General features: G+C 48.3%; 1 protein-coding gene across 3 annotated transcripts in view; it reads right to left on the bottom strand.

The window, feature by feature from the left end:
* Positions 1 to 10,644, bottom strand: part of rptor (regulatory associated protein of MTOR, complex 1) — a 440,065-nt gene extending 429,421 nt beyond the window's left edge. For all 3 annotated transcript variants that reach the window (XR_013499184.1, XM_078225712.1, XM_078225713.1), the window contains exon 1: positions 10,233 to 10,644. Coding sequence is in view for 2 of the 3 variants with exons in the window: in XM_078225712.1 (XP_078081838.1) it covers positions 10,233 to 10,385 (153 nt within the window). In the remaining variant the exon portion in view is untranslated. The remainder of the gene's footprint in view (positions 1 to 10,232) is intronic.
* Positions 10,645 to 15,879: the final 5,235 nt, after the last annotated feature.

Below are 15,879 nucleotides of genomic sequence, written 5' to 3'. Positions count from 1 at the left end.
AGGAATTACAAAAGGTCGTAAATGTAGCCCAATCCATCACGCAAACCAGCCTCCCATCCATTGACTCTGTCTACACTTCCCGCTGCCTCGGCAAAGCAGCCAGCATAATTAAGGACCCCACACACCCCGGAAATTCTCTTTTCCGCCTTCTTCCATCGGGAAGAAGGTACAAAAGTCTGAGGTCAAGTACCAACTGACTCAAGAACAGCTTCTTCCCTGCTGCCATCAGACTCTTGAATGGACCTACTCGCATTAAGTTGATCTTTCTCTACACCCTAGCTATGACTGTAACATTACATGCTGCACTCTCTCGTTTCCTTCCCTATGTACGGTATGCTCTGTCTGTATAGTGCATAAGAAACAATACTTTTCACCGTATGTTCATACATTGACAATAATAAATCAAATCTGAAAGTTTGAGTGAAACAATTGCTAACCCTGTTCACGTGGGTTCCAAGATTCCCTGTGGAGGACAGTGCTTTGTTTGGCTCTCGTAATTCCAAGTACAAACGGTCATGGAAATGCAATGGGCAAGGGCAAGTCTAACAAATGACAAGCACCAATCATGGCCCGATACAATAAACTGTGCCCATTATATCTGGTTCAGCAACCAGAGGGCAGCAGACATTGCCCTCATTTCCGAGGCACAAGTCACACATTAGTCTAGTCCAATATCCCATTGCATTGAGAAAAAAAGGGGGCGAATTGAACCAGGAAATTCCCGTTGAGTGGTGCAGCAGGCTCGAAGGACCAAACGGCCCATTTCTGCTCCTACTAATCTGTTACAATTTTCCAAAGACGGGAAACACCAGACAAGTGGGACGGACACGATCCATAATACTGCTGTTTACCTGCAGCATCCAAGCCAGTGAGCGCGTTTTCACTCCCAATGGTTTAAAATTAATGGAAAGCATTTTAAAAGGAGATAAAAAGGAACTGTGAAAATTTTGAAAACGTGAAATGAAACAGGAAGTGGGTGAATGTATGTAGGTCAATCAGCGTCAAACATTAATTCATCTTTTTTCATTCAGATGCAATATATCTGCAACATATTGCTATCATTTTCTGCTTTTATTATACCAGATGCATGAAAAAAGAACATTCTCCTAAAACAACTTGTATTTATGTAGTATATATAACATAGTAAAATGTTCTTCAAGGCTTATTGCAACCGTACAATCAGATAAAATCTGAAACCAAACCACATAAGGAGATATTAAGACATTTGGTTAGAGGTTGGTTTTGAAGAAGCAATCTAAAGAAGAAAAACTAGGTAAAGAGGCGGAGAGATTAAGGGCGGGTACTACAGAGCTTGGGATATTTTTATTATTTTTACATGGGATACGGGCATCACTGGCTGGGCCAGCATTTACTGCCCATCCCTAACTGCCCTTGGATTGAGTGGCTAGACCGTTTCAGAGGGCATTTAAGAGTCAACCACATTGCGATGGGTCTGGAGTCACATATAGGCCAGACCAGGTAAGGACGGCAGATTTCCTTCCCCAAAGGACATTAGGGAACCCGATAGGTTTTTATGACAATCAACAATGGTTTTATAGAAACCCTACAGTGCAGAAGGAGGCCATTCAGCCCATCGAGTCTGCACCGACAACAATCCCAACCTAGTCTTTATCCCTATAATCCCACATATTCACCCCGCTAATCCCTCTAACCTATGCAGCCCAGGACACTAAGGGGCAATTTAGCATGGCCAATGCATCCTAACCCGCACACTTTTGGACTGTGGGAGAAAACCAGAGCACTCGGAGGAAACCCATGCAGACACGGGGAGAATGTACAAACTCCACACAAACAGTGACCCAAGCCGGGAATTGAACCCGTGTCCATGGAGTTGTGATGCAGCAGTGCTAACTACTATGCCGCCCTCATCATTTGTTAATTCCAGTATTTTTATTGAATTCAAATTTGGGTGGGATTTGGACCCAGGTCCCCAAAGCAGTACACTGGGCCTCTGGATTACAAATCCAGTGACAATATCACTATGCCACTGCCTCCCCCTAGCCATCTAGCCACCTCAGGCACATCTGCTAATGGTGGGTGAGAAGAAGCGGGTGTGCATAACTGGCCAGAGTTGGAAGACCATTAATATCACATAGAGAAAGTGAGCTCAGAGAGAATGTGAAGGAAGGTAGGAGAGAAACAAGAGAAAGGTGTGACTAGAACAGAGAGAGACCTTGGGAATGTTTTGACTTGTTAGGCTGGGGGTTGGGGCGGTTAAGAGTTTAAGGATGTAGTTGGTACCAATGAGATGGTCTATGCATTCCAGGATGATCCCGGAGTAGTGAGCTGCTTTGGAAGAGGAGAGACAGGCTCAATAGTGTTTGCTGTGATCGAGACAGATCTGACAATGAATGGTGAATTACCCCAGTCCAACGCCGGCATCTCCACATAATGAAGGTGAGGTCAGCTGTGCTCCATCAACGTTCAGACCCATGTCCCTCAGAATAGGAGGGCGAGAATGGAGATTGTACCAGAGAAAGCAGCAGAGTCAAAGAGACTGAAGGCTTTACGGGGAACAAGGCCAAAGATGGAGATGAGCATCTGATTGAGCAGCAAATGTAAATCCAAGGGCTAGACAGTTAGGAATTTGAGAGTGGCACTAAGTGACTTGGGGGAGAGTTTTGCCGGGGATGGATTCAGGAAGAAATGGTTTTGGAAAAGAAAAGGAAGATGCGACTGGTGAGGGATAGAAGGATCTACTGGATGGCCGATATCTGTTAGAAAACTGAAACTGGAACAGGCTTCGATGAGCACAGAATAGAATCCTATAGAATCCCTACAACAAGAAAGAGGCCATTTGGCCCAATGAGTCTGCACCAACTCTCCAAAACAGCATCCCACCCAGGTCCTCCCCTCCATCCTATCCCCATAACCCCGCGCATTTACAACGGCCAATCCACCTAACTTGCACATCCTTGGACCGATCATTATGATGGCTCGGTGGCTAATGTGCTGCTTGAGGCTGTAGCACAGGCTTCAAGGGCTGTAAAGAATGCGCATTTGTAAGGGAGGGGCATGGAGCGAACAGAAATGCTGAATAGAAGAGAAAGTGTCAAATGAATAGGGTCAAAGACCAAAGTGAGGTTAGGTGACAAGGGCCACGTCGTGAACATGAAAGTATGGAAGGAGGCGGTAATGGAAGGTATGTGGACAGTCAAGGAATCTGCAGTAACACATGATGATCTGTCAGCAAAGTTTCATGAAGAAAAATTATTTCAGTTAGAACTGGAGGAGTTAGACAGATTTTTAATTGGTAATGGGATGAAGGGTGAAGGCAGGAAAATGGGGATGACGAGTACATCAGCCATGATCGAATGGTGAAGCAGACCCGATGGGCTGAATGGCCTAATTCTGCTCCTATACCTTATGAACTTGTGAGCAAAAGAAAGAAAAAAAATGTTGTGCTACCCTCTCTCAAAACCACGGCAATAATTTCACCGGCTTTTCAGTCAGTAATCTTGAGCAGAAATATTAATGTAAAATGTTGTTTGTTTACTTTCAAGATCCCGGATTATCTTTAAAAAAAAAACATAAGAAACCAAAAAGCTCAATAATCAAAGCTCACATTTAGACAGGACAGTGAGTATTCCGCTACCCTTCAAATATAGTTACACCGAGCATCACCCTCAGGAGACTAAAACACAGCTCTCCATCTAATGTACCTCTGCTCACATTGCTGAGCCTTATCATCTTAGTCAAGAACACAACAAATGAGGAAAGGATTTCAGCCAATCTTTATTCCTCCATTCAGAAAGACCTCAAGCAATATCCAACTGGTGATTCCTTGACTATCAGGGAATTCATTCCATCGTGATTGCTCCTGAGATAATCAGGACGCCAGTCTAAAATTTGCCTTTTACTCACTTGAACTAATGTTTCCGTGGCCCTTTTCTCAATTTAATCTGAAATCATGTGTCACTTTGCCTTTTTACTGTGGATTTAATCAAATCAGATGCATCTTTAGGATCACCACTTAGGCATCTCTTTTCAAGGCTGAAATTCTAAAAATCTCCCACCTTTCTTCCTAATTCAGAACTCAAATACTAAGGACCAGGCTCGTTTGGTTTTCTCCACACCAGCTCCACTACTGTAAGGTCTTTGGGCGGAAATGGAGGGGATTAAAAAACTTCAAGGCACAGGGAATCAGAAATTGTCCTTGCCTGGTCTGGCCTACATGTGACTCCAGCCACAAAACAATGGGGTTGACTCTTCAATGTCTTCAGGGACGGGCAATACAGGCCCAGCCAGCGAAGCCTACATCCCATGAATGAATAATAAAGAGGCAGAATCTCCTTAGGTTATGCATGATTAAATCCTTTGCGAAATGGATTTTAAAAGAAATAAGCCCTTTTCTCAACCCATGCAAGTCTGTTTTCTATATCGAAATAATGTATCTGGCCAGTCCAGACAGCATAATCAAATTGCACTTTGTTACACATACAAAATAATCTTAAAGTTTGCTTAATTAGAGTTTGGCCATAGACCTTAAAATAGCAGATCATCCTATTTATTAGGTAGGTGGAATGCACAGGAGATATAGCAAGAAACTATTTAAAAAGTGGTCTGAATTTTAATTACAGTTACAATAGCTCCCAATTTTTCTCAGTTACTGGTTTGATGGCTACCAAATGCAACAAAAGTTTCACTGCGCCTGCCCAAATTTGACAGGAATACAGCATCTGGCTGCATTGCTTGCATCCTAACAACGGACATTAAAAGTAAAGTTTATTTATTAGTCACAAGCAGGTTTATATTCACACTGTAATGAAGTTACCTCGAAAATCCCCTAGTCGCCACACTCCAGCACCTGTTCAGGTACACTGAGGGAGAATTTAACATGGCCAATGCACCTAACCTGCACATCTTTGGACTGGGAGGAAACCGGAGCATCTGGAGGAAACCCACGCAGACACAGGGAGAATGTGCAAACTCCACACGCACTGTGACCCAAGCCAGGAATCGAACCCGGGTCCCTGGCGCTGTGAAACAGCAGTGCTAACCACTGTGCCACCCCCATTAGGAATGCCAGGATTGTGCACTTCAGGAGTCCAGGACTGATATGACAATTAGAAAACTGGGAATGATCACCAGGCAATCAATTGCACAGGCCATTCGACAAGATCATTGCTGATCTCCTACCTCACCCACCCCTTCCTGCACTATCCCCGTTACCTTAGCTCTCTTCATACACAAAACAAAATCTATCAACCTCTATCTTAAATATACTCATGATGTGGAGATGTCAGCATAGGACTGGAGTGGGCACAGTAAGAAGCCTCACATCACCAGGTTAAAGTCCAACAGGTTTATTTGGTAGCACGAGCTTTCGGAGCGCTGCTCCTTCATCAGGTGAGTGAAGAGTTGAGTTCACAAACAGGGCATATACACGCACAGACTCAATTTACAAGATAATGGCTGGAATGTGAATCTTTACAGGTAATCAAGTCTTTACAGGTGCAGACAATGCGAGTGGAAAGAGGGTTATGCACAGGTAAAAGGTGTGAATTGTCTCAAGCCAGGTCAGTTAGTGAGATTTTGCAAGCCCAGGCAAGTCGTGAGGGTTTACAGATAGTGTGATCTGATTCCAAGATCCCGATTGAGGCTGTCCTCATGTGTGTGGAACTTGGCTATCCGTTTTTGCGCAGCAATTCTGCATTGTCGTGTGTTGTGAAGGCCGCCTTGGAGAATGCATACCCGAAGATCTAAGGCTGAATGCCCATGACTGCTGAAGTGTTCCCCGGCTGGAAGAGAACACTCCTGCCTGGTGATTGTCGAGCGGTGTCCATTCATCCATTGTCGTAGCATCTGCATGGTCTCCCCAATGTACCATGCCTCGGGACACCCTTTCCTGCAGCGTATCAGGTAGACAACGTTGACTGAGTCGCAAGAGTATGTACCACGTACCTGGTGGATGGTGTTCTCACGTGAGATGATCTGGCACGTCTTGCAGAGGTTGCAGAGGTCACAGCAACCTCTGCAAGACGTGCCAGATCATCGACACGGATGCCATCATCTCACGTGAGAACACCATCCACCAGGTACACGGTACATACACTTACAACTCGGCCAATGTTGGTACACTTTGCAGTAATCCGTTCTGTTCAGTATAACAGTGGCCCCTCTTTTGTCTGCTGGTTTGATGACAATGTTGTGGTTGGTCTTGAGAGCGCGGATGGCGTTGCATTGTGCTTGGGTGCTGTTCGGGGCTATCTTGTGAGTGCAGCTGATGAATCTGGCATTGACGCGCCTCCTGACGGCTTGGGCAAACAGTTGAGTCGAGGGCAGCAGCCTTCCAGAGGAGTCCAATTCGACTCTTTCCTCTTCAGTTGCTACACCGTGGATCTCTCTGTCGGCTGTTCCGGTTCATTGACTGTGTCATTGGGTTCGCTGTTGGCCTCTTGGGGTTTGTGGAAGAACTCCCGGAGCCTCATTCGCCTGATAAATTCCTCTGTGTCCGCTCAACGCGTAAGCAACCCCAGCTCTCCGGGATTGAGAATTCCAACGGTTCACAACCTCCGAGTGAGGACAATTCTTAGCTCTAAGTGGCCGGCCCCTTATTCTGAGACTGTGATCCTTAATAGAAGACTCTGCAGCCAGTAGAAACATCCAGCCAGCACTCGCCCTGCCAAGTCCCTTTAGAATTTTATGTTTCCATATGCTCACTGGTTGTTCTAAAACCTGGGGAATACAGGCCTGGTCTAAAGGACAAGCCAATCCAACCAGCAATCAGTCTAGAAATCTTTGTTGCATTCCTTCTAAGGCAAGTATATGAAAGGAATATCCTTATGAAAGGAGACCAAAACACTACACAGTACTCCAGGCCTTTTATAATCATAGTAAATCTTATTTACTCTCGTACTTAAATCTTTTTCAATACAGGCTCACATACCCCAAATTCACACCTCAATATGCCAATATCTTCATGCACAGGTTCGAACAAGACTTCTTCACTGCACAGGACCTTCAACCGATGCTATACACTAGATACATCAATGACATTTTCTTCCTTTGGACTCATGGTGAACAATCACTGAAACAACTATATAATGACATCAACAAGTTCCATCCTACCATCAGACTCACCATGGACTACTCTCCAGAATCGGTTGCATTCTTGGACACATGCATCTCCATCAGCACTTCACTGTACCGCAAGCCCACGGATAACCTCACAATGCTCCACTTCTTCAGCTTCCACCCTAAACACGTTAAAGATGCCATCCCCTATGGACAAGCCCTCCATATACACAGGAACTGCTCAGATGAGGGGGATCGTAACAGACACCTACAGACGCTGAAAGACTCCCTCTAAGAACAGGACGTGGTGCTCAACTCATCGATCGACAGTTCCGACGCACCACAGTGAAAAACCGCACAGACCTCCTCAGAAGACAAAACACTGGACACGGCGGACAGAGTACCCTTCGTCGCCCAGTACTTCCCCAGAGTGGAGAAGTTACGACCATCTTCCTCAGAGCCTTCAACATGTCATCGATGAAGACAAACATCTCGCCAAGGCCATCCCCACACCTCCACTACTTGCCTTCAAACAACCGCGCAACCTCAAACAGACCATTGTCCGCAGCAAACTACCCAGCCTTCAGGAGAACAGTGATCACGACACCACACAACCCTGCCACACCAGGTGCACGGTACATACTCTTGTGAGTCAGCCAACGTTGTCTACCTGATACGCTGCAGGAAAGGATGTGCCGAGGCGTGGTACATTGGCGAGACCATGCAGACGCTACGACAACGGATGAATGAACACCGCTCGACAATCACCAGGCAGAAGTGTTCCCTTCCTGTTGGGGAACACTTCAGCAGTCAAGGGCATTCAGCCTCTGATCTTCGGGTAAGCCTTCTCCAAGGCGGCCTTATGACACATGGCAACGCAGAATTGCTGAGCAGAAACTGATAGCCAAGTTCCGCACACATGAGGACGGCTTCAACCGAGATCTTGGGTTCATGTCACACTATCTGTAACCCTGACGACTTGCCCAGGCTTGCAAAATCTCACTAACTGTCCTGGCTAGAGACAATTCACACCTCTTTTAGCTGTGCATAATCCTCTCTCCACTCACATTGTCTGCACCTGTAAAGACTTGATTACCTATTAAGGCTCGCATTCCAACGATTATCTTGTTATTGAGTTTGTGTCTATATATGCCGTTTGTGAACTGAACTCTTCACTCACCTGATGAAGGGGGCAACACTCTGAAACCTCGTGCTACCAAATAAACCTGATGTTGTGAGACTACTTATTGTTTTTTAGATTAGAGGCAAGTTTATAGTGGAGTTCCCCAGGGGTCAGCGTTGGGACACTTGCTCCTCCTATTTATATATTAATGACCGAGACTGTGGCATTCAGGGCATGACTTCAAAATTTGCAGATAGTACGAAGATTGGAAATATTGTCAACTGTGATGAAAGTAGTCTTAAACTTCAAAAGGATATAGATATTTTGGTGGACTGGGCAAACAAGTGGCAGGTGAAGTTCAACGCAGAAAAGCCTGACACGATTCATTTTGACAGGAAGAAAATGGAGAAACAGCATAAAATAAAGGGAGATACATTCAAGAAGGTTCAGGAACAGAGGGACCCCAGTGTACATGTACATAAGACATTAAAGATGGCAGGGCAAGTTGAGAGAACAGTTAATAAAGCACATCATATCTTAGGCGTTATTAATAGAGGCATCGAGTATAAGAGCAAGGAGGTCATGTTGAAATTATATAAGACATTAGTTAGGCCTCATTTGGAGTACTGTGTCCTGTTCTGGGTGCCATATTTGTAGGAGGATGTGAAGGTATTGGAGAGAGTACAGAGGAGGTTCACAAGAATGCCTCCAGGGATAAAGAACTGTCGCAATGAGGATAGATTGGAGGGGTTGGGACTGTTTTACTAGGAAAAAAAAGGCTGAGCAGAGACTTGATAGAGGTTTTCAAGTTCAGGTTTTCATACTCCTGTGGGGTATGGACAGGATAAAGTGAGAAACTGTTTCCACGAGAGAGCATCAAGAACTACAGGACACAGATACATCTGCCACTCTTACCGAACGACTCCAGATCCACAGCAATGTGGTTGACTCTTAACTGCCCTCTGAAACATCCGAGCAAGCCACTCAGTTGAAGGGCAACAAGGGATGGGCCACAAATGCTGACCTAGCCAGCGATACCCACATTCCACCATTAATAAAAAAATACAAGCAAAGCATTGCACATCCTGATCAAGAATCGTAACCAAAATATTAAAATTCTTCCTATACCTGTCGTATGTCCATCTTTTGATTCAAGTAACAAATTAACAAACTATTCCCCAAATAAAATTTATCACATGTACCACTTACACTGGACCCCATCCAATGAATGTGTATTCAGGATCACTGACCTCATGGCTTTGTCTCCAAGCTTTGTAAAGTTTTCCCACTGTGAGATTGCAAGTTAGGCATATGCCAACATGACCAAGATATATGTACAAGAAACTGCTAAAAGTACATTTAAAACAAACTGCTAAAATGCCAATACCAAGAGCCCCATGAAACTTTTTTAAAACTATGCACTGTGAAAGATTTAAATGTTGTAAACATACACTATTTATTAAAATGCTGCAACCAATGTAGCAACACAAAGGTTTGCGACTTAGTTTTAAAACAGCAATGTAAATATTTTTAAGACAATGTTTGATAACAAAGAACTGAATCAATTTCAGTTCTGTGCAGAATATAAATGTTGGGGAAATTGAGAGAGAAAAAAAATGCACTCGTCTTTTTCTTTTGCTGACTATAAACAAACCCATACGGATACAGGAATGGGAAGTTTTATTCTGGAAAAAAAAACAAAATGTTGGAAAATTTCAACAGGTTGATAGCATCTGTGGAGAGAGAGAATAGAGCCAAAGTTTCGAGTCTGGATGACCCTTCGTCAGAGCTGATGCAGAATCATCCAGACTTGAAGTGCTAGCTCTATTTTCTCTCTAGAGAAGCTGTCAGACCTGCTGAGATTTTCCAGCATTTTATGTTTTTGTTTCTGATTCCAGCATCCACAGTACTTTGCTTTTAAGTTTTATTCTGGGTTGTAGAGAAACTTTAGTGGCGGGTGACTGGGAAGTTGGGAGTTGAGTGTGTTTGAGTGTAACCTCCAGCAGGTCAGGGAGGAGAGGAGCCGCCGGGAAATCAAAGTGGGGACGATTAAGTCAAGATGGGAATTTACCCGGTCCTTCATGCGCCAGCTCTGGGTGACTGCCTTGGAGCCCTCGATTTTCTCCGAGTGCCGCTTCTTCACGAAAGCCACGGGAAGGTTCCAGTCGGTCATGTCGCCCTGCTCCTCCCCCAGCAGGTCCTCTAGCAGGCTGGCGCCGGCCATGCTGTCCGGCTGGGCCCCGGCTCCACTCGGTACGAACACAGCCAGAGACAACCTCCCCGTCCTCCCCCCCTCAGGGGGGGAGCGGCGGGGGGATCGGGGCGGGTGGAGGGGGAGAGGAGGGGTACTCTCTCTCTCAATGCCGGGGGGATGGGAGGGGGCAATGGCGGGATTAGATGAGAGCGGGGCCGCCGCCGCCTCGGGCTCCGGGTCCGCGGCCGCTCATCCCGCCCGCACGGAGGACGCCATCTTGGGCTAGACCAGCATGCACAGCGGGCTACGGCAAGCCGGGCGCTCAGAGCGCGCAGGCGCAACTTCAAAACCACCCTGACAGCAACTGACATCTCCCCCTCACTGTCCCCTCACTGTCTGCTCCCCTCACTGTCCCTGAACTGTCTGCTCCCCTCACTGTCCCTGAACTGTCTGCTCCCCTCACTGTGTCTGAACTGTCTGCTCCCCCTCACTGTCTGATGCGCGACAATTAAGCACGTGGAACCAAGGCTTCGATATTGAAGGCTTTAATAGAGTAACAATGGAACTACTAACACGAATACACCAGTTCAGACTGAAGGGGTCCTGCCGGAGCAGGGGGCCTTATACCTCGCCACCGGAGGCGGGACCCCACTGGAATGTGCCATGATAACTCATAACAGGTAAACACCCTAACCCAACAACATTGTACAACCCCCACAGTAACAACACCCTAGCCCAACAGTAACATAATAATAACCCCCAGTGGTGAACCAACGATGGTTCACCACATTCACCCCTCCTTTAAGAACAAAAGGTGGCGGGGTGCAAGAAAAACAGGTCATATAAACAGACAATTCACAGAATTCACAAGTCCAAACGGTCTGGAGGACCGCACCGACGCTGTGATCTCCTCAACACCGGTTGCGAAACCGGAGCAGGTGCTTGTGGTGGCGTTCTTTCCAAAGCAACGTCTGGCTGTCCCCCTCAAGGACTCACGGGCCGGCCGGCCCTGGTGAGGCGATGGTGCAGGGGATCCTGGAACGTTTGGTGGTGGTGGTGGTGGTGATGATGGTGGCGCTGATCTCCGAGTCTCAGGCAAGCTGTACATGGGAGTAAAAGTGTTATGCACTGGTCCCGGTGCTGACCGCGCCACGTCTGGGGAAGCAATGAGGAGTAGTGGATTCGTGACTGGGGGAATAGGAGCGACAGGAGTTGCTACGTCCCCTGCGGGCGCCAGGTCTCTAATGGAGACAGTGTCCTCTCGCCCGTCAGGATATGCCACATAGGCATACTGAGGGTTGGCGTGGAGGAGTTGGACCGGTTCGACCAAGGGGTCGGACTTGCGAGCCCTCACATGTCGCCGCAGAAGGACGGGTCCTGGGTACGTCAACCAGGCTGGCAATGAGGTTCCCGAGGACGACTTCCGAGGGAATGAGAACATCCTCTCGTGGGGAGTAGCATTGGTTGCCGTACACAGGAGGGAGCGGATAGAATGGAGCGCATTTGGAAGGACCTCCTGCCAACGGGAGACTGGAAGGCCCCTGGATTTCAGTGCCAGTAAGACAGCCTTCCAGACTGTAGCATTCTCCCTTTCCACCTGTCCGTTACCCCTAGGGTTGTAGCTCGTGGTTCTACTAGAGGCAATCCCGAATGAGAGCAGGAATTGCCTCAAGTCGTTGCTCATGAACGACGAGCCCCTGTCGCTATGAATGTAGCAGGGGTACCCGAACAGGGTAAAAAGCTCACTGAATGCCTTGATGACGGTGGCAGTCGACGTGTCCGCACAGGGGACAACAAACGGAAACCGGGAATACTCGTCTATTATGTTGAGGAAATAGACATTCCGGTCCGTTGAGGGAAGGGGGCCCTTAAAATCCACACTCAGCCTCTCAAAAGGGCGAGTGGCCTTGACCAATTGTGCCCGGTCTGGTCGATAAAAGTGTGGTTTGCATTCTGCGCAAATCCGACAGCTTCTCGTCACTGACCTGACATCCTCCACCGAGTAGGGCAGGTTGCGGGCTTTGACGAAGTGGTAGAGTCTGGTGACTCCAGGATGACACAGATCATTGTGGAGAGCCTTCAAGCGGTCCTCCTGCATAATGGCGCATGTTCCGCGCGAGAGGGCATCCGAGGGCTCATTGAGCTTCCCCGGACGATACATAATATCGTAATTATAGGTGGAGAGCTCAATTCTCCACCGCAAGATCTTATCGTTCTTGATCTTGCCCCTCTGCGTGTTGCTGAACATAAACGCCACGGATCGTTGATCCGTGATCAGGGTGAACCGCTTCCCTGCCAGGTAATGGCGCCAGTGTCTGACTGCCTCCACAATGGCCTGAGCCTCCTTCTCCACCGCTGAGTGCCGAATTTCGGGGCCTTGAAGGGTGCGGGAAAAGAACGCGACGGGCCTGCCTGCCTGGTTTAGTGTGGCAGCTAGGGCGAAATCAGATGCATCACTCTCCACCTGGAAAGGAATGGATTCATCCACCGCGTGCATCGTGGCTTTCGAGATGTCGCTTTTCAAAGCCTTGAAGGCCAATTGGGCCTCCGGCGTAAGTGGGAAGGTCGTGGACTTAATGAGCGGACGAGCTTTGTCCGCGTAGTTGGGGACCCACTGTGCATAATACGAAAAGAACCCGAGGCATCTCCTCAGTGCTTTCGTGCTAGCGGGCAAGGGAAGTTCAGTAAGTGGGCGCATACGGTCTGGATCAGGGCCAATGACCCCGTTTTCCACCACGTATCCGAGGATGGCTAACCTACGCGTACGGAATACGCACTTCTCCCTGTTATAGGTCAGATTCAGGCGAGATGCAGTGCGCAGAAAGTGTTGGAGATTCGTGTCGTGGTCCTGCTGGTCATGGCCGCAGATGGTGACGTTATCCAGGTACGGGAAGGTAGCCCGCAACCCGTTCTGGTCCACCATTCGGTCCATAGCACGCTGGAAGACCGAGACCCCATTGGTGACACCAAATGGAACCCTGAGGAATTGGTATAGACGACCATCCGCCTCAAAAGCCGTATATTGTCGGTCCTCTGGGCGGATGGGGAGTTGATGGTAGGCGGACTTAAGGTCTATGGTAGAAAACACTCGGTACTGCGCAATCTGATTGACCATATCAGAAATGCGCGGGAGAGGATACGCATCCAGCTGCGTATAACGATTAATGGTCTGACTATAGTCGATGACCATCCGAGGTTTGTTCCCGCTTTTGACTACCACGACCTGCGCTCTCCACGGACTAGCACTGGCCTGTATGATCCCTTCCTTGAGGAGCCGCTGAACCTCAGATCTAATAAAGATCCGGTCCTCAGCGCTGTAACGCCTACTTTTAGTAGCGATGGGCTTGCAGCCAGGTACCAGATTTTTAAAAAGGGATGGTGTAGTGATTTTCAGGGTGGATAGATTGCATGCGGGGCGCTTTGGGCAATTTGGAGGCTGCGGCTGATTCCCTACTGCCAGTGAAGGGAGTGGCCCACCGTACTGTAGGATCACACTCTTCATGTGGACCATAAAGTTTAGTCCGAGGAGAATTGGCGCGCAAAGGTGAGGTAACACAAGGAGCCTGTATTGCTCGTAAATTGTGCCCTGTACCTCAAGAGTTACCATACATCGTCCTTGGATCGGTACAGACCGGGACCGTGATGCCATGGAAATTGTCTGCTTGGCAGGGAGAACCCGGAGCCCACACCTTTTAGCAGTTTCAGGGTGTATGAAACTTTCGGTGCTCCCACTGTCAAACAGACAATTCACAGTTCGACCACTAACCTTTATATCCATCATGGAATTTTCAAGTCTGTAGTGCCTGGTCTGATCCAGGGAGATCGACGCCACCGTTGGCCCCTGGGCGTCACTGCATGCTGCCGATGTGGATGCTGAGGACCCCTGCTGGTCGCTCCTAGTCGTCGTGGACCATGATGGCCGCCCCCATGAATCGCACGTGGGCGAGGGCGCCAAGCGCAGCGACTCCTGGTGGTCTTCCTCCTCCTCTGTCAGCCACGATGGCGCCGTCCTGGGATCGCACGTGGTCGGACCTCGTGGGTACTGCGACGCCGAAGGAGATTGTCTCCGTTCTGGAGGGTTACAAGCTGCACTGCCGTTTTTAGGTTTGGACCTGCAGACTTTGCCGTAGTGGCCTTTTTTACCGCACTGGCTGCAGATTGCCATTCTTGCCGGACACTGTTGCCGTGGATGCTTGGCCCCACCACAAAAATAGCATCGCTGGCCACCTGGAGCTGCCGCCGTCGTCGGATCGATCTGGGAGCGCGGGTTAGCGGGGCGAGGAGGGAGCTGAGCTTGCTCCAACCACGTTGACTGCACGTGGTCCTCGGAGTACAGCGCCAAGCTCTTCGACGCCGCTTCCAGCATCACGGCCATCTCCATTGCTTGGGTCAAGTCGAGTTTCCCCTTTTCCAGCAATTTAAGCCTGATGTACGAGGACCCTACCCCTGCTACGAACGCGTCTCGGGCGAGGTCGTACATATATTGTTCGGCTGATACGTCCTTACAATCGCAACCCCTGGCAAGCTGCAGGAGCTCATTGGCATAGTCCTCCATGGTTTCGCCCGACTGCCGACGTCGTGTAGCGAGGAGGTAACGAGCATGTATCTCGTTGGGTGGCTTCGTGTATCTTTTTTTTAGGAGCTCGACGGCACCCGGGTAAGTGGGAGCTGCACGAATGGCTAGATAAATCGTGTCGCTTACCCTTGCGTGGAGGACCTGGAGTTTATCACTGTCTGTAGTGATAGCTACCGAGGCTGCCAGGTAGTCCTCAAAACACTTCCACCAATGGTCGAATGTGTTAGCGGCACCGACCGCACGTGGGTCCAGTGTCAGACGATCCGGTTTTAGGATCTGTTCCATACTCTCTGTTTTTTTTTGTTGTACAGCTGTGAGTTTTCTGTTACTCTATTAAATTGATGCGCGACAATTAAGCACGTGGAACCAAGGCTTCGATATTGAAGGCTTTAATAGAGTAACAATGGAACTACTAACACGAATACACCAGTTCAGACTGAAGGGGTCCTGCCGGAGCAGGGGGTCTTATACCTCGCCACCGGAGGCGGGACCCCACTGGAATGTGCCATGATAACTCATAACAGGTAAACACCCTAACCCAACAACATTGTACAACCCCCACAGTAACAACACCCTAGCCCAACAGTAACGTAATAACAACCCCCAGTGGTGAACCAACGATGGTTCACCACACTGTCCCTGAACTGTCTGCTCCCCTCACTGTCCCTGAACTGTCTGCTCCCCTCACTGTCCCTGAACTGTCTGCTCCCCTCACTGTCCCTGAACTGTCTGCTCCCCTCACTGTCCCTGAACTGTCTGCTCCCCTCACTGTGTCTGACTGCACTCTAATCCTCCAGCAGCCTTTCTTCCACTGCACCTGCTACATTCTTTTACAAAGAAAAGCAAAACACTGCAGATGCTGGATATCTGAAATGAAAACAGAAAATGCTGGAAAAACGCAGCAGATCCGGCAGCATCTGTGGAGAGGGGAAATAGAGTTAACGTTTC

The sequence above is a fragment of the Mustelus asterias genome, chromosome 12 (genome assembly GCF_964213995.1).
Source record: "Mustelus asterias chromosome 12, sMusAst1.hap1.1, whole genome shotgun sequence".
Classification (NCBI taxonomy): Eukaryota; Metazoa; Chordata; class Chondrichthyes; order Carcharhiniformes; family Triakidae; genus Mustelus; species Mustelus asterias.
This window is presented reverse-complemented; position numbering and strand designations above follow the sequence as displayed.